At 35.2% G+C, this 27128-nt stretch overlaps 1 protein-coding gene across 1 annotated transcript in view; it reads right to left on the minus strand.

Moving 5' to 3' along the window:
- LOC116661873 overlaps window positions 1–27128 on the minus strand; it is a 119165-nt gene that overhangs the window by 56385 nt on the left and 35652 nt on the right. Inside the window, exon 2 of the mRNA XM_032474683.1 lies at window positions 13198–13389. Coding sequence (XP_032330574.1) covers window positions 13198–13389 — 192 coding nt within the window. The remainder of the gene's footprint in view (window positions 1–13197; window positions 13390–27128) is intronic.

Below are 27128 nucleotides of genomic sequence, written 5' to 3' on the forward strand. Positions count from 1 at the left end.
TCAACAACAGTGAATAATTATAATATAATGTGATTCTTGCTCTGCCTGTACTTCTTGGTATCTTCTGCAAAGTGTCCATACTATACGGTATTGAAAATGTCATTGATAGTATGATTTCTTTAGTTTAAAGTTTATTCCCTTTGAAATGTAAATTCCCTGGGAAGAGGTAGCAATTTTTAATTGTTAATCGTCATTTATACTTCGGTATTTTCGGTTCTGGAGCCTGTGGTGATGTTGCTATCCAGAACCAAAAAATGCAAAAAGTCATTAAAGATCAAGATCTTCCTTCACAATTTTACTCTGCAATATGTTGCAATTTGGAGTATTTTCTCTTTGCCTGCTGCCATGGCCCTGTAATTAAATATCCATCTCATAAAGCTATCGTGGGAATAAGTGAGATAATGCATGTAAAGTTCCAAGCACAGTGCTTGGCAAAGAGTAAGTTCTCAGCAAATGTTATAAAAATCCCCTAGCCATTTACAACCAACAGCAATTGGGAAGTAGCGGGCTGTGCCTAATGGAGTTGAGAGAAAGGGAAAAATAATACCCTATGTATTCATAGAATACTTCTCCCAAAGATCTTTGCAACACTTTCTGTTTAATTCATGAAGCGTCCATGTAGGGTAAGAGGAATCTCACTTTCAAGCTACCAAAGTAACTAGGCAATTTACTTACGGTTACAGAATGAATCACTGGCAAAGTCTGAGGGCACTCAAGTCTTGTAACTTATTCCAATGGCCGATTATCGATGCTAAACTATTTCACTGAGGCCAAAAGCCTGGAGGTTTATGGACTCCTACTTGGTGTAAATTTTATGAAAATAAACTGAGCCTTATGATACAATCAATACAATGTGTTTTTTTAATTCATTGTTAGTGTGAAAGTGATAGCAGCAATAAATATATATGATTTAACAGTCAAACCTAAGAGACAGAATTTTAAAAGGCAAAAATAAAAATAACACATTAACATTGCATCCAGATTTGGATGCAGTCAAATGCTGAGGTGAGGGATGCTGGGTAGGAAAGTGAAATGGGTGTAGTGTTTTGGTTACCTGTGACTGTCACTAGAAATGAATTATTTTTGAGAAACCCTTATTTTTTTCAAACATTTTTATACTTAAACAATTTGTACACTGATTTAGTAGAATGGTCTCAGAAACATGATTTCCTATTTCCCACCCACAATTTTTTTACCATTGACTAGTTGGACATCATGCTAAATTACTATCTCATTGTAGTAATGTCAGGTGGTCTTAGGATTGGAAAGGTCACAAAGACCAGTCACAATGTGGAGATGGGCTCTTCAGAGCTATTTGTTAACTTTGAAATTTTTGTTCTCTCATTTTCAGTTAGAGGAACATGCAACATTAGACCGGAAATTTTTAGTACTGCTTTCCAAAGGTCAACTGTTCTTAATAAAACTTCTAGTGTTCAGGTATGGACCTTGCACAGACCAGCTGCTATGGATATAGGGCTGTAATTGTAGCATCAAATCAGGTAGTTGATTAACGGCCCAAGACACGCGCCAAGTACTACTTCTGCAAAAAGCATATTTACTAAACAAAGGGTCACTCCTTGAACTTGAGTCCTTCCTAGGCAAGGAAACCCAATAAATTATCAATGTATTGGTTCAAACTTTTCGCCATATCTCCAAAGGACCTAAACACTGAGATCCACTTTCAGCTCAGTGTTTACCAACTGATGCATTTCCCAAACATATTCAAAATAAGTTATATGGTGTTACATTTTATAACTTCAGTTTACAATTAATTTCAGATATTACTGTCATCTTTTTCTAAGGTACCTGTTTTGAGATAACAAATAATTATAGTCAAGAGTAGATAAAACGACTAAATGATTTCTGTGAATCAACAGCATCACTTAAAAAATAAATATATGGGTTTTACATACAAAGAGATATTGTATACACGTATATCTCAAAAGAGGAGGCACAATTACACTTCTGTTGCAAATCAAACACCAATGCTAGGTTTCAGCTGTTTTCAACTGCATGTTCTCCAGATGTTTAGATGAAGAAACTGTTTCAACAAAATGCATAAAATTTTATATTTTGGTGAAGAGCTAGTTCAAGGGGAAAAAGAGCATTTCAATTAGTGACATTATTTTCCATATGCCTACTGCACATTCAAATCACTCTGCCACTACCTTCTGTTTTCAGGAAAAGTTTAAGGTAATATCATGATAAAATAATATTATTCCAACAAGTTTCAGCTTTCAAAATACAGTAAAGTTGTACATTATTTTATACTCCTCAAATTCAAAATATGCATTGATTCTTGTGGAAGTTGGAATGAAATTTATTTATGAAGACAGGATTTGTCTGGGAAAATAGATGAACAACATATAAATGCTCAGATTCATTTTGATGATTTTTAAGAAATCGTCTGCTTACTTACAACTTAGAATATTTCTCTCTCCCTCCCCCACTTCCCCAGCACTTTATACTATTTCAACCATCACTTTTATTTTGTTCTTTTATGAATACTGTGCTCAGAAATGTCTCCCGACTGGATTATAGGCTCCATGTCAACAGGGAACTGCACCTTACTTTTTCTTATTTTATATTTTTACATAAAGTATATTGAGCATTTACAATGTGCCAGGCATGGTCCTAAATATTTTCACATTTATCTTCTCACATTTAAGCTTCACAAAAAAATCTATCCAGTAGATATTATCAAGACCTCTATTTTTTAGACAGAAAAACTGAAACTTGAAAAAGTTAAATGAAGAGCTGGTTTGAAGCCTCAGCACTCTGACCCGAATTCCTCAGCAGGCTTTGCAGTCACTTTTAATTGTTTGGGTCTCACTTGGAAGGCAAGGATGAACTGGAAGAGAGGACACTTTTTAGAGCAACATCTAAATAAGAGCCACCCAAGTGTACCATAGGAGTCTTCTGTAGCCAGAAAGTAGCTTATCCCTATTTAACAGGTATTTAATCATCTTAATTCACTTGCAAACAAACACCTCAGGTAGAGGTAACAGGAAGAATAAGTTAGTTGAGTTGACAGACCAAAGCCTTAGGATCAAGCTGCTTCAGAAGGCCAAAAGAACCACAGAGGGAGGAAGAAAGGATAGATATTTCCACTAGCCTCTGAATGTAGGAAATAATAGGGACAAATTTACCATAACTTCTTAATCTCAGGCATGCAAATAGAGAGGTTTTCAACAAAGTTACTAGGAAAAGGTTCTCCAGTATTGTTTTATTTTTTAAATCTTATAATGTATTTGTATCTTAGAATGTGCCTTATTATGCATTAGCTCATTTAACTTAATTGAATGAATAAATGAGAACATTTTATAATTAGTACAAATATTTTATATGTAAATGAGCGCTTTTAACATGCTTGAGTATTTTGTGCTCTTAATTGGCAAAATTAAGATGGCAAGGGGAGAAATTTTCTTTGTTAATTTTCTTAGTATATTTTTTCCTCTTGTACTATAAGTAAAGACCATTGTAAAAGATCATAGATTCTATGTGGGGTTTTCTCTTTATATTTCTTGTACAATCTTGTCAAGTGTCTGATGCTTTGATTTAGCTTAGTTCACTAAATAATACCAAATGTTCAATTGTTCTAACCTTATTTTTCCCATCCAGATGAATAAATCATTTTTGAAGTGAAAACATTTTTCTGCTTTAGAAACTCTGAGCTTCACAGTAGATGAAGAGATTAATATTCTGATTTTTTAAAATTTATAATTTCACTCTTTTCATGATAAAATGTCATTTTGGAGGAAGATAGTCTTTCTCTTTGACCACGATTCTTTACTCTTTCCACAATTTACAGTGTAAAGGAACATTTCCCTATACATTTGTTTATTTTTTAATTTATCACGAAAGCCCAGTATATTAGGAAGTGAACAGAAAATAAAAGCTAGTTTCTACACGTATCTCTAGTTTATTCACATAAATGGTTAAATATGGAAGTGCTGGAGATAGACTGTTTAGGTTTAATTCTGAGCACTACTAGTTATGAGCTGTGTAACTTTGGACCAATTATTCTCTTGGTGCCTCAATTTCCTCATATATAACAATAAACTGACAATAATAGTGACTAATCTCATAAAACTGATGTGAGAATTAACCGAGGTATGCATAAAGATTAGTGTCTGACAAACAGTAAACACTTGATAAACGTTAGCTGTTATCATTTTGCTCAGGTGGACAAATGCACATTGTAGTGGTGGATAAATTAAGTGGCGTGAATTAAGCTAATTATTAATAAACCTTGAGGACCTCAGAGCCAAAGGTCAGGTGACTGCTAAGTTTTTTAGCCCTTTTCTCCCCATATTTTCTTGGGGATCAAACCTTTGGTATTTGATTTAAAATTGAAATACTTAAACAAAGTGAACTTTTTATAGCAGTTAATGGAGAGATATGCCCAATTATATGGCTTAATTTTATTGTTTCCCTTTCTAGCTTAAGAGAAATATTTTGTTCAGAATAGATATTACTGGCCACAAGTACATTCTCTCTCTTTAAGAAACCATCACTGGAAAGTACTTATCCCTGTAATTATATAATTGCATTAGTGAGCTCTTTTGTAGCAAGGCTCTTCATAACTTTCCATAATTACAACATGCATCTATTAATTATATAATCATCTTTTAGAACCAATATTGATAGAACACTGCCTTTGATATCTTTCACATAAGAAATTCAATGAATAAACTTACATGAACTTTGGCAAGTCACTTTACTTCTCTGAACCTCAGTTTCTCCATTTGTAAAATGAGGAAATTTAGACTAGACTCTGACTATTTTTTCAACTTTTAAACTTCTAAATGTAATCCTTACATTGACATACATATTTGAGAGCCTACTGCATGCAAAGCATTGGTCTGGATGCTATAGATTTTTTTTTTCAAGATTTCCTCTCAAAATTTTACTCACAATAGTGGGAATCAGGCTTCTCTAGCAAATCTCAGTTTAAATCAATCATTAACATTTTTATTATGTAGTTTGCTGCAGTCATTATGGAAAACAGTATAGAGATTCCTCAAAAAACTAAAAATAGACTTACCATATGATCCAGCAATACCACTCCTGGGCATATATCCAGAAGTAACCCTAATTTGAAAAGATAAAAGCACCTCAATGTTCACAGCAGAACTATATACAATACCCAAGACACGGAAACAACCTATATGTCCATCGACAGATAACTGGATAAAGAAGTTGTGGTATATTTATACAATGGAATACTACTCAGCCATAAAAAATAATAAAATAATGCCATTTGCAGCAACATAGATGGACCTGGAGACCATTCTAAGTGAAGTAAGTCAAAAAGAGAAGGAAAAATACCATGTGATATCATACATATGTGGAATTAGAAAAAAAAAAAGCAGACATAAATGAACTTATCTACAAAACCAAAACAGATTCACATAGTAAACAAACTTATGGTTATGCGGGAAAGGGGGTGGGAAGGGATAAATTGAGAGCTCAAGATTTGCAAATACTACTATATATAAAATAGATAAACAACAAGTTCATACTGTATAGCACAGGGAACTATATTCAATATCTTGTAGTAATCTATCATGAAAAAGAATATGAAAAGGACTATATATATATGTATGATTGAAACATTATGCTGTACACCAGAAACTAACACATTGTAAACTGAATATATTTCAATAAAAAAATTAAAAAGAAACTGTTTAAAAATAAAGAGAAAAATTTCCTAACTCCTATCAAACTAGATTATCTTCTGAGACCATGTTGTTATTCTTTTGATATATTCTAGTGAGGATAATTGATCATGTTTCAACTTGTGCAATTTTGCGCCTATTTTGAAGAACCAAATACTTTATTCTGTTTTCTGTCATTTACCAAGTGCTGCCAAAGACTGCATTTTTTGTTTCTGCAGACACTTCTACCAACAGATTCTAATTGTTAATGGCGCCCTCAAGTCAGATAGCTGAATGGCTATTTTGAGGGCACTGCTCCCTTGTTGCTTCATCAGTTAACTGCTTCTTTGTGGGCTTACCCTTCCCCAACCTTCACAAACCTGTGCTTGTAAGAAAGATGGGATGGAAAAAGAGAGAGGGAGGAAAGGAGAGACGAGGGAGAAAGAGAAACCTTTATCATTCAGATCTAGGTGCCAAAGTGCTTGTAGGGTGTGTGTGTGTGTGTGTGTGTGCAGGTGCACGCGTGTACATGTTAATAGGGCATAAATGCGAAGTGACACCAGCCCTTCCCTAATGGTTGCTGGAGAAAGGGGTTAGGCATGGTATTTGGTTAACAAACTAGGAATAGGTTTGCTTTCACTATTAATCCTCTCATACCCATATCTAGAATACGAAAGGATTTAAGTAAGCCAAAGCCGTGTGGAAATTTTACTTACCGAGAAGTACATTGCAAAAAAAAATTTATATTGCAATGTTGTATTTTATATAAATTAAAGCAATGTCCCTTAAAGTATCCTTTGCCCCACTACCCATTTTCAGGACAGAAACATCTTCTTACAATTTATAAAACATGACAGTAAATAAAGCCCTATTCATTTAATGTTTCAAGAAGAATTAGAACAACTCAAGCCCTCAAAAAAGATAATAGATGGATCAGAGTCTATAAGATCAGGAAGAGACCTTAGGGGTAATCTATTCCAATCCTGCCACTTTATAGATGGAGGCCAACAGAAATTAAGTAAGTTGCCCATATTCACGCAGCTGATTAGTAGCAATGCCAAGACTTGAACCCAGGATTCATGGCTCCCACTTAATGCTCTTTATACCACAGTTTGCTGTCTCACAGCTATTCCATTTTGAGATCTGAAGTTTGTCTCCAAATTTATTCTCCTGGATTTTTTTTTCAATTCCCTTTTTTGTGGCCATCTTTATGAAAGCCGCACAAAGAATTATTTGACATTAACTCCTAAGTGCTCATTGTGTCAATGGAGTTTTCAGGTTTTAAATTAGATAACGTTGGTACAGTTTGAGTGTCTAGGGAAATGTCTCTGTGTAACTATGATAGAAGATGTTATTATAATAATTTGTGGAGAGGCAGCAACTTGATTACTTGTTCATGTTATTAAACTCTTCATCAAAGTTCTCATAAAGAAAAAATGCATTTGTCTGGTTTATAGATAAGACTGATTCCAACTAAATTCATTCCACTCTAACAACTCCTCCAAACAACCCTTCCAAAATTCAAGCAGTTATCTTTTTTTTTTTCAAACTTGCCTCAGCATTTAGCGTTGTCTTAAAACTACTTGAGGAACGTAAAGGCCGAATTGATTGCACATACCCATAATATAAATACAAAATTATTAACCAAAAATGTAAAATAACTCATATAAATGCTTGGGTCTCCTAACATGTCTTCACAATAACCATAGGCCTTCCCCAGATGGTCCCACATTATGGCAAAAGGAATTCCATTGATAGCATCTAATTCCCTCCCTAGAGATTTCAAACAGTTCAGAACAAGATTTTCTAATGGTAAGTAAATGAAGTAGCTGGTGTTTTATTACTGAACAAGTAGGTGTTTTGCGAGAAGATGCTTGGAGGATAAAGGATTATCTTGTGACAATAGAACCACTCATGCAGCTTTCACTCAGGGCACTCAGTTACAGAAACTATGTGGCAAGAAGATTCAAGCTTTTAGGGGTGAAATTATTTGGGCTGAGCCTGGATCTCAACCCACTGCTGACATTTAACAAGTATCATTCATATAAAAATATAGTAAATGCTTTTTATCAGGAAGATAGTGCATGGAACAACATTTTATTTTCCAATAAAAACATCTATAGCTACTTCAATAGATACGCCAGGTAGAATGAATCATATTGAAAGGCTGAATGCACTTGGGTCAGACGATTCCCCTGTCCTCTCTCCTCTCTGCCTCTCCTCTAAAGCTATTCTGAAGTTATTCGGCAACCAACGTGGCTGAAAATGGAAATGCTTAGGTGACTTGGACAAGTTAGACAGGCGATCTTATCAGTCACTTGAAAATTTGTTTGAAGGAGTACTAGACAATGGCATCAAGAACACTGAAAATGATCTGGTTAATATCTGGTCTAGTAAGTCACCTTCTCTGATTTAAACAACTTTTCTTACACTCCAGCTCCTGTGTATTGTTCATAATTAATTGGGGTACCCTGTGAAAGAATATACATTTCATGAATGTTGGTTCCCTCCCTTGAAACATTTCTCTGTATTCTGTATTGACAGGCATTTTGTTGCGATTGCATTTTCATCTTAAGATTTAAAAAAAAATACAATTAGCCAACTGAGATCTACCACAAGAAAAAAGAGTAGGAGAGTTTTAGGCATTATTAGAGACTATAAACATGTGGAGAAAACCCAGTGAATAATGAATTCTAGGTTTCAGAATCACATCTTACGGTCCTTTGTATACACTGCTTGCTCCCTCCATCTGAAACACCCAACTCATTTCATTTCTCCTGGCTTCACATCTGTTACTTTCTTTAAAATGCCTTTCTCAACCTCTCAAGTCTAGGTTAAAGTCTCCTCCTGCATGCTTCGATACCACCCCATACTTAAACACATCATAACATTTACCACACTGTATTGTAACTGTTGAGTTTTTCTTACCAGGATGTTCTCAAAACCTAGAACGGGAAATCATACAGAGATGGAGCACACAGTATGTTTGCTCCATAAATAAATAAATTAATGAACAGATGAATGGATGGATGGAATGTGCCCAGACCTCTGAGAAGCTTTATCCCATTATCTTGTGCTATCTTTTCTTTTCTCAGTAGAAACCAATGGATAATCATTTCAATAATGTTCTCCAATCCATTTTCATTTGCAAAACAACTTGGTGAACAAAAACTTGTGAGGTGTTAATAGTTTTTCAAATCATCTTGCTTGCTTCTGTGTAGTTTTCCTGTACTCAACATACCTTGTAGAATTACCCCCAAACTCAGTGGCTTAGAGGATTTGGGAGTCAAAATTGGTTGCTTAGTTTAACTACACAATGAAAATTTTTTTTGGAGAGGCTTAAGGGCGATGTCTAAGTTTACTGTTGAAATCAATTATTCTACTTAATGGTAAAATCATTGGTACTGTTGGAGATAAAAAGCATTTTATTCCTTATAGGCCAGTATATTTGAAGTAGTGTAACTGATTATAAAGATGGGATGTAATTTTAAGTGATCTGACTTTTGAATAAATCAATTACATTTCTTTCCTAATTATCATCTGTGCTGACAAGGTGGATTTCTAGAAGTCTTTTTCAAAAATTCTTAATGACTCACAAATGTACTAGAGACTAGAGCATGCAGTTACTTGTCAATCTGAGCAATGCAAGTGTGTACAAATTCAAAACTGGTTTAGTTGGGTGTGTCTGACATTCATGAAAACTTAGTTTTACTCACATGCTGAGCAATGAAATTGAGATCTTTATTTCAAATATCTTGTGATGGGAACTGGTACTGGGAATTAGGTTGTAGTAAAGTATCTCCATTGTAAATAAAAAGCTTCTCTTTTTTTCAAGAATAATTTAAATTTCTCTATAAGAAGAAAACTGTGGATGTAACTTCTTATGAAATACCACAAGATTTATAAACTTTTACCTCTTCATCTAATCCAGCAATAATATGCAAAATCCACTATAACATTTTAGAGAATTCATGATTTTCTACTTATGACATTGGTAAACCTGAGGGGAATTTGGTCAGGGAACTATAAATCAAATCAAGTTAAAATTTGTATTTTAACACCCAAATCCAATCACACAGATTCAAAATACTAGTTTATAAATAATATACAATATATCACAGAAATAAAATAGCATAATGAGCCTACATTTTAAAACTTAATATATAATATATTGGAATAGTCTACAATTCTCCTGTAAGATTTAATTAGAGGCATCAAATTGCTATAAGGAAATGTAATCCTTTCAGAGAATTTAGATGTCTTCATCAAGGAGATTAAAACAATGATTTCTAAAACCTTGTAATTTGTATTTAATCTTAGGCTTTATGTGCCTAGAGAATATGTAGAGAAAACCCAGGAAGTAATGAATAACCACACTGGCAAATTACATGTATACACATCTATATCTATATACCTATGTCTATTTATCTATGGAGAGAGAGAGAGGAGGACGGAATCTTGAAGCAGAACAGTTCTTTTAAATTCAACTGTTCCTAACGTAATAGATACGTAAATACACACTACAAAAGCATCTTGACATTTCTAATAAGCCAGCCATGAAAAATGTAATGCTGTGGTCTATCTTTATCCTTCAATACTAAGCAGGGCGGTGTTGACTCACAAAAATGGCAATTTTGTGATGAACCATCTGAAATATTTTCATGTGGGGTTTCCTTATACTTTTGGTAACATTCCTAGAGTCAGTTGAGGGTTCATAATAGGTATTTTGTTCACTGATTCAGCATCTCTACTTGGAATATTTCTAGTCTGACCTTGAGTACAATGAAATACTTTGGTGTTAAGTAATTTATTTGTCTATGTAAATAAGCCTTGTGGATCATGGATGTTCTCATAGAAAAGGCTATAATGTTTTGTATTTCTCTTAATTGTCTGCTAATACCAAGCACCATCTAACTGACTGAAGCATTAGCACAAGTGAACACTGCTCAAAATCTGGTTGTCATCTGACAAAAATTTTGCAACTTAGAAATTTCTAAAATAGATCCCTCTGTTTCCTTCTGGTAGAACAAATGAAACTTTTTGAATAAATGAATAAACAGACAAGTGAATGAATTGAATGGAGGAAGGAAGACTGGTTCCCCCCAAGTAAGATGTATGTTGGGGCAGCTGTTAAGATTTGTGTTGGGAGGTCTTGTCTCATATTTCATTTTAAGTATTAAGAGTGCATAGTAGAAGTGGCCAGAAAAAAAAGAAATAATTGGACTTTTCTAAGTGTAAAAATAGACTCTGAAAATCTTGAAAAAATGCATAGTAAATAGCTATGAAGTTTAACAGGACAATGAGATGTGTATAAAAAATTAACATGAACTCCTAATTTAAAAAATTTCACACACCTGAGTATTTCCCCCAAGTAACACTTCAAGAACTGGAAGAAAGAGACTTGGTCTTTCTGTGTGAAGCTATAAAATACCATGTAGATACTGCATGGCACAGTAAAAATAATTATCAGTAATAACAACAACGTAATGGCAGAGCCAGCTCCACCTCAGTCGAAACCAACCCTAACCAGTTGGGGAGGTTCAAGAGAATGATCTTTGTTACAAAAGGTTTATTTCAATGTTATTTCTACGGCTACGTAATTCCTGCTATGATTAGGGGAACCTCCCAGTTCCTCTCAATTTTCACTCTGGTAATAGCCAACTGCAAATCAGCTCTAAACTCCCTACTCTTTGTTAATCCTTTATAATAGGAAACTTTTTAGGCATCAGGATAAAGGGATAGAAAGATCATTACCAATTAAAAGAAGAACTAAAGGCTGAAAAACTTACATAAGACATGCAATTCAAACATTGTAAAATATGCTTCTACAGTAGGGTAGTTGTTCCACACAAATCTCAGAGAAAAAAATGTAACCTTTATATATAGTCATAAGCAAAGTAACTCACACTACAACATGCATCCAGAGACTCAGATGTTGCAAAACTTCCAATAGTCTATGTAATATTTCAGGGAGTATGAAGAAAACATTTCTACAGGTTGAAGGGACACTCCTTTGTAAAATCTTATTTGGAGACTTAATTTATCCTTAGTCATTTCTTTAGGTTTTGGGAGATGACGGTTAAATAACTGGTGGATTTGTGGGAAAAGTTGATTCATTATGAAAAATCTAATCAGTCAAACAGACATGTTAGTGCTTATTAAGAAACACATTGATCTATTGGCCAAATTTTAGAATGTCTCTATACTTGTAACAGAGGCACAATTTCGTATTGCTAAATGCAATACAATTTTGCTGGTATTTCAGGAACTCAAAACTATAGATTTACTTTCATTTTTTCACTCACTTATTCATTTGTTCTTTACAAAACTTTTTTAGAATGATAAAACACAAGTATTTAAAAGGTTTAATGTGTTCTTACTTTCTGCCCATATAGAATTACTTATTATGGACATACAAATGTAAAGACAATCAAAACTGTATTCACTTGATTCAAAAGAGCCAGTGTACATTACATGACATCCTGATCAATTAACCAGCCACATCAACTTTCACTTCCAGAACTTCTCTATTATCATAGATTAAAAATGATATAACAAAGACCAATTCAAATATGCCTCAAAAATGAATTAATGTTATATTAGGGTGCCATAGTAACTTTGAAAGGTTTCTCTTATTTAAAAATTAATTTCACTAACGTTTGCAGATACAAAGTACTATATGTAAAATAAACAACAAAGTCCTACTGTATAGCACAGGAAAGTACATTCAGTATTTTATAATAACCTATAATGAAAAAGAATATTAAAAAGAATATATATCTGTATAACCCAATCACTATGCTGTACACCAGAAACTAACACAACATTGTAAATCAACCATACTCCGATGTTTAAAAATGGCTTTCTGCCTAGCAGATAACAATCGTGGTTAATGACTTAAGACTTTCAGGGAGGAAACGGTGGGCCTGATTCATATTCCTTTTCCAATTCTCAAACCAATTGTCGCAACCTTCGGAAGAGGCAACAATCAGTTCACTGAGGAGGGCTAGTCCAGGATTTGTTGTGGACCTGCAAGTAAACCTTATGCAGGCTGTGTGTGTACCACGGCCTCACTTCTTCTCTCCCCTTTTTGTTCTGGAGGCGTCTCGCCAAGGTGAGCTGCAGGTGAGCTGGGAGCCCAAATGTGAGTAAAGCAGGACCAATTAACGCCTCCCAGCTCGGCCGCCTCCACCTGGCGGCCCGCATTCACGGCGCTCCTCCTCCGACGGGGGCGGGCGGCCGCCAGGGGTGACGTCAGAATGCGCGACACGTCACAGGGCTGTCGTCAGGGGCTCTAGAGGTAGGGAAGGCCGGGCTCCCTGGGACAGACCAGGTCCCCGGCAGGAATGGGGTTCAGAGTGGCACAGGGAGAAACGCAGCTGGCCAGCCCAGGGAACCGCGGACGCCTCAGCCAGGCCATGGCCCTGGGTCCCGACGCGGCCCAGTGCCCCCACCCCTCGGCCGGGCCCCGCCTCTCTCAGCCGCAGGGGCTGAGGTGTTACCTCCGGTCCGATGGGCAGCAGCACGCGACGCTCACCTCTGCACCCGAGATCCGGAAGCCTGAGACCCCGAGTCCCAAGGCCAGCTCCTGCCACCGCCGCCGCCGTCGCCGCCGTCGCCGCCGTCGCGCCCGAACGCCTCGCCCCTCCCCCCAATGTATTTATTGACCGCCGACTATATATAAAGCCTGTGGTGAAGGTTGATTCTCTATTCCGACAGAGATTACATTCTAGTAGGGGAGATAAGACTTGTTCAAACACAATCACAATACAGGCAGTTTGAGATAACTGCCCTAAAATGGTAGTACAAAGGCCGCAAAATGAGAGATGATTTTTGTCTAAATCCAGTCAGGATTTAGGGATGTTTAATTTGGGGTCTTAAAGAGTGAGCAGGATTTCAACAGAAGAGGAAAGACCAAGACTTACCTGAGGGAAGGAATGATATGAACAAAGTTACAAACTTAGACAAGTACTAGGCGTTACCCATGGAAAATGTGAGTGGAGCAGTTTGGCTGGAGCATTGAGCATGTATGAAAGTAAAGAGACATCTGGAAAGTATGTTGGGGCTTTATAAGAAAAGAACCTTTGTAGTGGACATTGTGTAGCACTGTCTAGCCTGCGTTACCTCTTTTTAGAAATTCTGTGGCAGAATTAATTTTCCTCTAATATGAATAGTCTTGATAGACATTTAAGTCAAAGAGTCCTACCCTTCCTAGCTAAGGAATGGACATGTAAACCAAGCTAGGTCCATTTAATGTTCTCCTGGAGTTTGGGTTTTGAGCAGAGTAAAATAATGAGAGAAAAACGGTTGGTTCATCCACTTCTCCTACTTGAAATTCTGAATCTTTCCTAGTTTATGCTACTTCTAAGCCTGGCCCTCTTCAGTTGGTCCTTCAATTCTGTGAGGTACCCTCTGTCCTTTCAATAAGTATTTCATTTTTTTTCTTTCTTTTTTTTTTCTTTCATTAGCCAATTTTGTTGCTTAGACCAAAGAACCTGATAAAACCTTGAAGGCAAGCCAGGTTTACACTGAAGAAAACCTTGAAGGCAAAGTTAAAGAGGGGGAATTTTCTAATCAAACTGGTGCATTAGAAACAGTATTCTGGAAACACTGGATAGATGTGTGTTGGATAGATTAGAAGGGAGAGGGACTTATGTGAAGGATACCAATTAGGAGGCTGTTCTAGTAGTTTTGGAACCAAGCACTGAGGACCTGGACTAAGGTGGTGACAGTGATAATGAGAAATAAGAGATATGTATGAGACATTATTAATAAGAATTAACAAGTTTTGGAAACTGATTTGACATTAGCTTTGCAGGAGATGGAAAAGTCAAAGATCACTCTGAGGTTTCAAAACTGAAGGATGGGATGAAGAATGAGAAGTCTGTGTGAGAGACCAAGGAGAAACAACTAGAGAAATATGAAAATCAAGGTGTTGCAATACCGTGTGCACCAGTGGAGAAGAGATTGACAAGTTGTAGGGGATGGTCAACAGTGTCAGAGGCTATGGAAGAAAAAGTTCTAGAAATAAGAAAAGAAAAGAAGTTCTCATCATTCTGCAGTTTAGCTGAAATCTCAGAAGAACAAGAACAGTTCTCATTATCGATTGGGAGAAAAAGCCATTGGATGTAGCGTTATTTGCGACCCTCTAGAGCAGTGGTTCTTAACCCTTTTTTGTTCCATAGACCCTTTGGCAATCTGGTAAGGCCTAGACGTAACTTCTCAGAATAATGCGTTTAAATTCATAAAATAAAATAAGTAGGCTTTTAAAAGAAATCTATTATATAGAAATGTAGTTATCAAGACATTTTAAAATTTGGTGATATAGTAATATATGTCTAATTTATCAATGTACTGAATAACAAGACAATGCGCTTAAAATACAGGCAATTTAAAACTAGGCTTTATTTTCCAAAAACATATGGGTGTGAAGGTTGTTGTTGCTCAGCTTGAATAAAAACACTTTAATAAAAATAAACTTTGGAGAGGGAGAGTATAGCTCAAGTGGTAGAGTGCATGCTTAGCATACACAAGGTCCTGGGTTCAATCCCCAGTACTTCCTCTAAAACTAAATAAGTAAACCTAATTACCTCCCCACTAAAAACTTTTTAATGAAAAAAAATAAATAATTAACTTTGGGGTAGTCATTGGCTCACTTGCTTCTGTGTGTTGATCAGTTATAAATTATAGATAGGGTTATGCTTGGGTCACCAATGTGAGAACATGTGACTTCACTGTTTGGTGGCTGGATGGCCAATAGGTGCAGGATTGTGCAGTAGTTGGCTATCCATGTGGATTAAACACTTGTAGACAGGAAGACTGCCATCATGTACAACCTAATAGCTACCCTAATTCTAAAGTAGTGATGAGTGTAAATGCTATTTTGAGATATATGCAGTGACAATTATGTGATATGAAAATATCTGTGATTCCTATTGGTGACAGAGTCACAGCTAATACAATGGTGATTTTCTGCCTATATTCATAATACAGGGACATGTCAAATTTCACTTAGAGGTTAGTGAAAATCAAAATTTAATTTTGTCTGACACAAGTTCTGAGAATCCTGAATTTTTGTGGGTGAATACTAGCTTAGGAGCCCCTGCTTAGAATGTAGTTTGTTACAAGAAAGGAGTGGAAGCAAAATGAGATGGTAGGCAAACTGCAAAACGGTAAGTATAAATTGTTGAGAAGTTTAATTATGGGACAGAGGAAGAGAAATAGAGCTCAAAGAAGTCAGTGAATCAAGAAAAGAGTGTATTTGTTTGCTTGTTTTAATTTGAGGGTAAGGAAACCAGAGCATGCATGTGGGTTAAGAGAAAGGAAGGGATAGAAAAAAGGTAAAATCAAAGATCACACACAGAGAGAAGGGGCCATTGATGGGGCAAGGCTTCAGAGATGTGGAGATGAAAATGGAATCAAGAGCATAAGTGAAAAAAAAAAAAAAAGCCAGGAAAGGAGAAACACCACTTCCTCAGATGCAGGGGAGAAAGAATAGAGCATGGTATTCTGTCGATTTGGAAGGATGAAACATTTATTTCCCAGCTGTTTCCTTTGCACAAGAGTTGTCTCAATTTATGAGATGTTCTCTAAAATCAGCTTTAGAAAAAGATTGTGCATAACTGACTATTTCATAGTATCCTAGCACCTTAAAATAGTATTTTTCTATGACAATGACTTTTAAAAATCCCTATTACTTCAGTATAAACAAAGGTACTTTTCCTTAATCATACAGTTGTGATTCCCACAGTACCCACGGTACAGCAAGATTTCTCTTCTACCCAGGTCCTGTTTACTTTCCAAGTAATGCTTTCTCTCTTATAGCTGTTCTTTCCTCATGATATCTTTTTGTTTCCTACCTACATCAAAGTTTGCTCCAATGAGCTTTCGTTGATCTCTAAGTGCTATTTTTATATTTTCTATTCATACAACCTCTTTGGTTATTCTCTTAATTTTCAAACCACAAAGTAGAATAACAACATAATCTATTAACATCTCATCCAATCCCTAGGGTAGATATTTTTATAAGGCAATCCCTAGGGTAGATATCTTTATCAGGAATTGGCCGTCTTCAAAAAGAATCGAAGTTTTGGAAAATTTGGTTTCAATTTGGCTTTTTCTGATGAACCTTCTCTGGAAAATTACTGCAATTCCTCTGCTCAATGGCTAGACGTGAAATGATTTACACTGATGATTAGATATTTGAGGAGGGGAAATAGAGTCCACTGTCTTGTCATTAGTTCCATTTACCTATGTTTGATCTTGCTTTGTGGCATGAGTAGTAGTTTCTGGAACATTATTATTGCTTGGATATTCACCTTTTATTAGAAATAAATACAATATTGATATTTCCCTTACTTAGAGGGTAGAATATATAGACTTTTGTTTCCTGAAATCTTTCCCTGAAATCTTTCTAAGAATTCCCCTTGCTCTGATAATCCACTTCAAATTTGTTAAACCTAAGACACTGCCTAGTAAGAGAGAATCTGTTTAAGCAAGTGGAATAAATGTTTCATTGGATTTGTATAATGTTTGTTATTATTTGAGCAGACTGACTCCTAGAGGGCAGCAGTCTTGAATGATACCTATCAAGCGCTTAAATATTTCAGTAGTAGGTCAACTGACTCAGTAAAAAGGTTATTTTCCATTCTCTCAAAGTCTGTGATCACCCATCTGCTTCTCATTGTGTTGCAGGTGTAACCCTTCAGCGACAATATTATCATCATCAACATCTGTTTATTGCACCAGTACTTGGTGCAGTTAGGCAATATAGAGTTACAGACCACGAATTAAGAATGGCCCTTGTCCTTGAGGCACTCCTAGCCCACAGAATCCTGAAATGACACCTGCCTTAGCCAGTTGGATTTGACCTCCCATTCCCCTCCCACATTCTAGAACATCTCTGTGCTGCCCTTCCTACTATAGGCCAGAGCCAAGAATTCACATAAATAAGAGGGTGTTAATAAATGTTTTGCAATCAACAAAATTTTCTGTCAAAGGCCCTTGTCATTACTCCTTTTTTAGGTCTAAGACTCACACATACTGGGCCAGACCTGGCTTTTCTAGTAAAACTTCTATCCTGAGCATCAAGCAGTTATCAGTCACAATCATCACATTCTCCATTTGTTACTTTAATTTCAAATTGAAAGGCCCAACTCAGCATCAGCTTTTGTCCAATAAACAATGCCCTTAGGACTTATTGACTATGTTTAAGAAATTTCATAAAGTGGTATCTAATGGTGACTCCAATTCATAAGAATGTTATTTCTTGTCATCTCCACCTATGTTTAGTTTAAGGGTAAGAACACCAAGGCTAAAATGACATTCTGATTTTGATTTTCTTTCTTCCCTTTAACTAACTAGCTTAAAGTGATGACCTACATTACAATGACCCTTCTGTAAATATTCCCTTTAGAACAAAAAGAAAATAATATATCATTATTTCTCCCTTTACCCCTTCACCTGTTAGACCCAGCTCAACAACAGTTGCACTAAAGGAATTGTGATATAGTTCTATTTAACACCATTTGCTTTGTTTAAATTCAATTTTGTATCTCATTAGCCAGAGACAGGACTGTATACTGCACGGCTGTCATAAGATTTTATAATACTAGTTGATACAAATATTTCTTTCTGTAAAGGACAGTTACTTATATGTAAATGATGTTGACTGAAAAAAATGCACAACCTAAAAGTTGAGAATTATGTTTTATTCAGTGGACTTTCTGAGGACTCAAGCCCTGGAGGCAGCCTCTCAGATAATCTCTGAGGGACTGCTCCCAAAAGGTAAGGGAGGAGCCAGGATACACATATGCAAAAAATAACAGGTAATCAGAACATCAAAAGATTACTGTTAGTGAAAGAAAACCAGACATCTCACGTTAATGAATTTAGTGCTTTTCTATGTATGGGAAGACGCAAGAGACTGGGCTTATTGAAATCATTCCTTTGATAGGCACCTTAACTATTTAGGGCCAGTATCTTACTTCTCTCCATCCTGATCCCCTCAGGGTGCACCGCTGGGGGTGGCTGCAGTGGCTGCTGGCTAGATGGCCACAACATCCTTTATTTATTGATCTGGAAGGCAACATTCTTCATCCTCAGTGGTTAATATCCAGGAATGAATTCACTTTGAATAAAGTATACCTACCTCTTCAGAAGATTTACCTTTCGGATGTGATACCCATAAAAGATATTATTCACTAAGGGGATTATTTTCTGTTCTTAAACCATAAGTATTTTAAACTTCAACTTAGCTATTCTGATACACTAGTTTTAATGTAAATTCCATTTACCCTATATCCTACTAGTATTTGTGGTTCTTGTTTAAAGCAGGAACATAAAAATCAATTATCTCACACTTTTTCAGGGGATTGTTTTCCACTAGTAACAACTGTAGATATCTATAAAATGAAGACTAGATATAAAGCATCTAGCAAAGACACTAGTACACAGTAGCTGTTCAAAAATGTCCATCCCCTCCCATTCTTTAATGAGGGGCTATTGCCCCATTTAGAAATTGATTATCTGTATACATACATTAAATTTGATAAATATGTTTAAGGGGCTATATTAAATGGAATGATTTCTCAAAATGAGTCCAAATAAAACATGGTTGGTTTTTTTTTTTTTTTTTGAGTAAAGGTAGCTTTATTCAGAGAGATTCATACTCCATAGATAGAGTATAGGCTGGCTCAGTAGGCCAGAGAAAGATCACAAGGTGTGGGAGTTGGATGCTCAGTTTAAAGTAAAGTTAGATACACACTCCAGAGACAGTGTGGTCTGTCTCACTTTGAAGGAAGAGCGGCCAAACGTGTTTTTAAAAAATTATTCTCTCCCTCCTCTTTTCAAATATATTTTCATATTATATGATGATAATATAGAATGGGAATGTGCTTCCTGGATGACAGCCGTGTTAAAACGACAGCATGACATTTGGCTACTTTTTTCCTGCTTAAAATTCACAGGGCTAGGAATGTAAATTTTTACCATGATTATTCTTAACATTTTAAGTAAGTAATTTTATATATTGAGGTCTTGAAATTTTCATAGTGATACCACCTAACAGTAATGGTATAGTGTCGGCTCTGAGCTCCATATAACAGCAATTGGGCTAATTCTTATTCCCTCTGGGTTATATTTCCAATGTGGACTTGCAGAGAATAAACAGATAACAGTCTGAAATAAATGAGGCTTTACTGCTTTAAACACAATGGTCAGTTTTGCAAGTTAGAAAAAAAAATTAGAACCTTCAATTCTGATAGAACTGTCACATAAAACTATACATTTTCTAGTAACAGGAGGAATTGTGCACATAATTCTCTCCATTTCATATTGCAATTCAGGGCAATTTCAAGAATTAGTCAGGAACCAGGGGTTTCAGGTAAAGCAGTTAGAGGAACACAAGACCAAAAAACATGTCTTCTAATTAAATCATTATGGTGGTTTCTGTAATGGTGATGTAAAATAAATTATATGCAACACCTCCAAAATGCATGATGTTTTCCATATGGGCTCAGTGGATTATTTGCAAAAGCATCTGAGAATAGAGCTTTCATTTTGCAAATAGTCCAAAATGCTTAGGAATAAAAGATGGCATTCTCCTGAGTTTTAAAAATTTTAATGTTTCACTTTGCCAGTGTAAAAAGTCTTAAGGTCCCAAGGCTACTGACAAATTATATCCTAGTGGCTCTATTTATTATGTGGAAAATGTTTTAGTGATTTTTCACAAATCAAGATAGCCTACAGAATTGGGATCTCTTTGACTGTTTAAACTTGCTTGCTTAAAAAAACCTAAATTCAATGAAGCAACTGGTTTTTGGCCGAGGATTAACTAGTTCATTTTAATAAACTTGTATAAATGTATTACTTCATTTTTCCCCCTCTCAAAATGAGTATAATATTTGTAGACAGGCAAGAATCAACTTATAATAGTTTCCATAAGTGTACTTTATTGAGACATGGATGGGATTTTGATGGACTATGATCATTTTAAAGGTTTAAATGTTTAAAACATGTTTAAAACTTTGCTTTTCAAAGCTTCACTAGATAGTTTTGACATGATTCACATTCTACGACTTCCATGGAGGCCCATTAGTTTAGTTCTCCCTAGGGGGGACAAAAACAGTTCAACATTTGAATGCTGCAAAGCACTGGAACAAAATAATGAGCCATTTCATGTCTCTCCACCCCCCTCCTAGCCTAGACCAGCTCAAACTCCCCAGGACCATATGTGTTTAATTTTAGAAATGCATTGGGAAATCCAGTTTCCAAGAATGTGAATAAAAATGAAATGGAAGAATGAGATTAGTTGTAACTTATGACTCTATTATAATATATCTTAGCCAAAAAGATTTTCAGAAGCAACAATCACCGAATGGTAACTGCACTGCCATTATCACATTATCACACAAACTAAATGCATTATGAATCCAAAGGAGTTTGTTTTTCATGTGGTGTATTTCCATGGAAATTTCCCAATTTTTTGGTTTTGGTTTTTTTTTTTGAAATTTCACAATTTTTAAACAGATTATTCCTGAGGATAACAATAAATGAAAGTTACATTTTTGTTAGCTATTTTACATGAAAAAAGTAGCTTGCTTATTTCTCAGTGGCCACGCTAAACTGCAAATGCTTGTGACTCAATGTATTATTTCTTCTATTCAGAGCATGCTAATGATTTGAATGTACACTTTTCAACATGCCACAAAGGCCCTTTTGAGAGTTATCTTAGCAGTATTCTAAGGGCTCTTTTCCTCTACAAAAATAGTCAGGAATTGACATTTAGATCCATGTTTTATCTCAAAAGTATTTTCATGACATGTTCAGGTATAAAATGGCACTAAAGTCAGAGAAAAGGAATTTGTGACAATTGTTGTACCCCAAGTAATAAATGTTGTTTTAACCAATTAATTTAGAATTTAACCTTAATGCCTTTTAAAATCCTAAAACTTTGGTCATTTGTTCAAGTCGTAACTCATCCAATTTTTCCCCCATTTTGTAGTAAATTTAAGGGTAAAACTATTTTGTTAGAAAGTCACTAGCACCACCTACTGTTAGTATTTGGAACTATTTTGAAATATTTAAATAATTGTTCTAAAAATAGTTAACATCCATCATCATACACAGTTACCCTTTTTTTTCTTGTAATAAGAACTTTTAAGATTATTCTCTTAACAACTTTCAAATATGCAATATAGTATTCATAACTATAGTTGCCGTGCTGTACATTACATCCCCATGACTTGTTTATTTTGTAATTGGATGTTTGTACCTGTTGACCCCTTCCACCTATTTGGCCCGCTCCCAACCCCCATCTCTGGCAACCACCAATTTGCTCTCCATATCTATGAGTGTGGGGGTTTTTTGCTTTTGTTTTAGATTCCACGTGTAAGTGAGATCATAGAGAATTTGTCTTTTCCTGCCTGACTTATTTCACTTAGCATTAGGCTCTCAAGATTCATCTATGTTATCACAAATGGCACAATTTCCTTCTCTCTTTTTTTTTTTTTTGATTAATTATATATAATCATTTTCTCTTTTGGGGTTAATTATATATATATATTTTTTCATATAATATGTATGTCACATTTTCTTTATCCATTCGTTTGTTGATGGACTCTTAGGTTGTTTTCCTATCTTGGCTACTGTAAATAATGCTGCTATGAACATAGGGGTGCATATATCTTTTCAAATTAGTATTTACATTTTCTTTGAATAAATACCCAGAAGTGAAATTGCTGGATCATGTGGTAGTTCTACTTGTAATTTTTTGAGGAATCTTCATACTGTTTTCCATAGTGACTCCACCAATTTACATTCCCACCAACAGTGTACAAGGGTTCCCTTTTCTCCACATCTTTGTCAACACTTGTTATTTCTTGTCTTTTTGATAATAGCCATCCTAAGAGGTTGAGGTGGTATCTCATTGTGGTTTTGATTTGCATTTCCCTGATTACTGATGTCGAGCATCTTTTTGTGGGTCTGTCAGCCATCTGTATGTCTTCTTTGGAAAATGTCTGTTCAGATCCTCTGCCCATTGTTTAATCAGATTTTATTTTTTGCTTTTGACTTCTATGAATTCTTTATATTTTTTGGAGATTAACCCCTTATCAGATGTATGATTTACAAATATTTTCTCTCATTCAGTAAGTTGTCTTTTTGCTTTGTTGATGGTTTTCTATTTGTTTGCTCTACGTATCTCTATATCTCATTTTATGCCAAACTAGCTAAGTGACAGGGGGGAAATACTGTGAAAGTACTCACTCCTCGCAAACCCACAGGGAGAAAGCTGTCTTACAATGGCTCTAAAATATCATAGCCTAACCCTTCTTGCAATGTTGTTATTTTATATTTGTCCGGGATACTGTGGAATGGTGTTCCCAAATAACATTTTATTACTTGACCAGTGCCAGTCCAGAAAACTGAGAAAAATAGGGCAAATGTATTTTTTCATAATGCTAACCATATTACATTTTTTGTCTTTTATTCTAAAATTGTGTCATATTTATGGGTGTGAAATGACAATAAAAGTGAATTATAATTGTAATTATCTTAATAAGCAAAATTAAAAGTTGGCAACCTCATGCTTGTTGCTATAATTTAGGGGAAGGGACAGGGATTTTACTGGCCCATGAAATCCCAGCATCTCAAAACTATTTCAGAAAATTTCATTCACATGGTCTTTAATAATGTAATTTTTCTTTTCCTTTGAATCCCTAAAGGTAAGTACATTAAAATTTGTTTGTTTGTTTAGGGGGTAATTAGGTTTATTTATTTGTTTATTTTAATGGAGGTACTGAGGATTGAACCCAGGGCCTTGTGCATGCTAAGCATACACTCTACCACTGAGCTATACCCTCCCCGCAAAAATTACATTTTTATTAGTGATTTGTTGTACCTAATCTCTTATGTCCAAACAAATGTTTTCTTGTAGTTTTAGGCTCTTACTCTTATGTTCCACTTTCTATTTAAATTTTTCTATTATGTTTAGTTAAAGCTCCAAATCTCTTTCAAGCATTTTAAATTCCAAATCTCTTTCAATTCTTGTACAACTATTAACTAGAATTATTGTGGTGATCACTTCACAATATATATTAATATGAATCATTATATCATATACCTGAAATTAATATAATGTTTTAGGTCAATTATACTTCAATTTAAAAAACCAAACAAACCAAGAAGTGAGAACAAGAAAAAATGAATAAATGGCATCAAGAGTCTCATTAGTTATCAGAAATATTATTACAAAACAGAAAGTATATTAATACAGTGATTTATTGGAAAAATACTGTGTTAATTCTAGGAGCAGATAAAATATACATTCAAGGATATAAAAATATTCTGAATTAGATAAGTTCTTCACTGCTTTTTACTGACACAACTAAAATTTCTGTCAAAGAAAATGAGCATTTGTATGTGGTTCAATTGTGTGCCCTAACTGGATTTTCACTAAATCTTCTGCCAACACAAGTATCATATTTTGATCAGACTTCTATTATGTTATAAATTAAATTTTTGGTTCTTTTTAGTGTTCTAGAAAAATTCAGTAGTATTCCAAAAGGAAAGATAATAAACTGAATAAAGGAGAAATGGAAGGTACCTTAGAGAATAATGGTTATGGAGAGGACGTAGAATGATGATATTTACAGATATTTACCAACCAATCTATTACCTAAATGATTTCTAGCATATTTTCAAATAGAGTAACCTGCTTCCTATAGTATACCAAAATAAGTTTTCATAGTAAGTGGTCTGAATTTTTGGCTTTTGACACAAGTGAGTTATTTCTCTCCTTACTGTGGTTAATAATGAGTACATGCACAGCATTTACAAATTTCCATTTCCCATGGACAAAATAACAACAAATTTTAAATTATGGAAGGAAAAAGTTTGATGAAAGTAAGAGACCCAGTTGTTTGGGGGAAATAATGCAGTTCCAATTGAATAAGCAATTCTTTGTACTCTTTGGAATAAATCTTAGGGCGATGCTGATCTAGGTGGCATGGATAAAGGGAAAATCCACTTCATAAACAATTATGATCTGTTTAATGCTGCCTCATTTTGGGAGAAACCTTCAGAACAGAGCATCAGAAGCCAAAAATTAAGATATTTTTTAGATTAGGAATCCCATAAATATACCATTATATCTAGGTAAAAATTTGTAAATGAACAGTAATATTTAAAAATTGGTCTCCAATTTTAGAATCTTGGGTTTTCAATGATATAGTGCCACATAGGATTTAAAAAAAATTTTTTAATTGAAGTATAGTTGACTTACAATGTTGTATTTGTTTCTGGTGTACAGCATAGTGATTCAGTTATACATATATATATTCTTTTTCATTATGGGGTATTACGTGATATTGAATATAGTTCCCTGTGCTAGACATTAGGACCTTGTTTATCTGTTTTGTAGATAGTATGAGACTCAAAGACTCCTTGAAGTTAGTCCTTCCATCTGCCTCTTGGCTACCTTGAAAAAGAACAGAATGCTCCCTCTCTAGGAAATGAGATTAAAAAGAATAAACAGGAGAGGAGATAAAAACATGTTTCTTTTCCCCTGTGAGCTGGCAGTAAAAGGAGTTCCCAGTGTCTTTTTTTTTTTTTTTTTTTTGGCCTAATAAAGACTTCTAATCATCAAAACATGTAAGAACTTGATTAGGGGATTGCTCATCTTAAATAAGTGTGAGATAAGTAAAACTGTGGTTAAAGAAAATGATAGTGGGGCCATCATTATGGTTAGAATGCTTGGTATGACTTGAGAAATACTGGAAAAAGTTTTGTCATCTCTTAACTCTCTCCCTTTCTGGAGACTTCTTGGGGTACCTAAAATTCAACCATTAGTAAATCATTCTTCTTAATTAATTAAGGTGTCCAGACAGTTCTATTTTCAAATATTAGTTTTATATAATGCTCCAAGTATCTGGTAATATGAAATCATTTTGCCAGTTGTCAAGATGTGGCATTCTAAACAGTAGGTTTTAATGAAGCAGGTAGGGTTGGGGGACTTGAAAAGGAGAAAAGGAGAGGAGGAAGAAATAAAATTGCATTTCTGACTGCTTTACAGTTTTGCCTAGAGATAGCTCTCCGTGCTACGTAAACTTGTTAATGGATTATTTAAATAAGACAAAATGCTCGGGGCAGTGGTTAACAAAAAAACACCGAATTTTATCTTCACATTGTTTTATCTTGTGTCAGGTCTTTGCCAATCTAATTGATGAGAAATTTGCTGATTAGGATTAAAAGCTTTTCTAGTTTCTCTAAGTTAGCAGTGATTTGAAAGGGAAGGTATTTAACATTATTGAAAATACTTTGCAACTGGCAGAGAAATCACTGCTTGGCTTTCAAAGTGCTTAGAAGACAATTTTGGTTCCAAGCCAAACACTACCTTTTCAGAGAATGCTTCAGGGCAAAATCAGGATCTGTGGAGTTGGAAATAGCAAATAGCTTTCATTGGGAAATCCTAAACAGCATCTGTCACATCTGACCAGTGCTGCAAGACACGAAATATCACCTTTCATTCCAGCTGAGATAGCTGCCTCACCAGTGACTTTTAGAACACCAAATGGCTCTAAGACGGAAGGCCTTCATTTAAGTCTTTGGTGGCAAAAGAGATCTTTCTTTCGCATTTCTCTACTAACCGTCTCACTCCTGCCACTCTTCAGGATCTTCCATTTTGCACTTGTTTCTGAAGAGAGGGGCTTTAAGAAGGAGAAATTTTAGAGCAGTAATTCTTAAAGACCTGGCTGTTTCAGAATCATCTGTGGGGGGGGGTGTTTGTTTACCATTTAAAACCCATTTTAAGTATATAGTTCAGTGGCATTAAATACATTCACATTGTTGTGTAACCATCACCACAATCCATTTCCAGATCTTTTCTCATCTTCCTAAACTGGAAACTCTGTACCTGTTAAATAATCAATTCCCATTTCCCTCTCCTCTCAGCCCCAGGAAACCACCATTTTGCTTTCTGTCTTGTTTCTCTGAATTTCACTACTCTAAGTACCTCATATGAGTGAAATCATATTGCATTTGTTCTTCCATAGCTGCTTATTTCATTAGCATAAGGTCTTCAAGATTCATCTATAATATAGCATGTGTCAGAATCCCCTTCCTTCTCAAAGCTGAGTAACATTCCATTATATGTATATACCGTGTTTTGTTTATCTGTGCACCCATCGGTTGACATTTGGAGCTTTGCCCACTGCTTCCTGTGGCTTTTCCTATCCTGAGATTTGAGTTAGGTTACATAGAGACCAATCTCTCAGGCAGCCCAAAGGTAAGTTAGAAAATTTCAAAGTTGGTCTGCTCTGTACCCTCCACTTCTGGGGAAGGGATTTAGGACCATTTCTAGGGACGGAGTGGACAAGGGCAAGTAAATATGTCACCAAATTCCTTACCATTTTTCTTGTGTTTTTCTTGGGGGGGTGTAAATTAGATTTATTTATTTATCTTAATGGAGGT

This window comes from Camelus ferus, chromosome X, assembly GCF_009834535.1.
Source record: "Camelus ferus isolate YT-003-E chromosome X, BCGSAC_Cfer_1.0, whole genome shotgun sequence".
NCBI lineage: Eukaryota > Metazoa > Chordata > Mammalia > Artiodactyla > Camelidae > Camelus > Camelus ferus.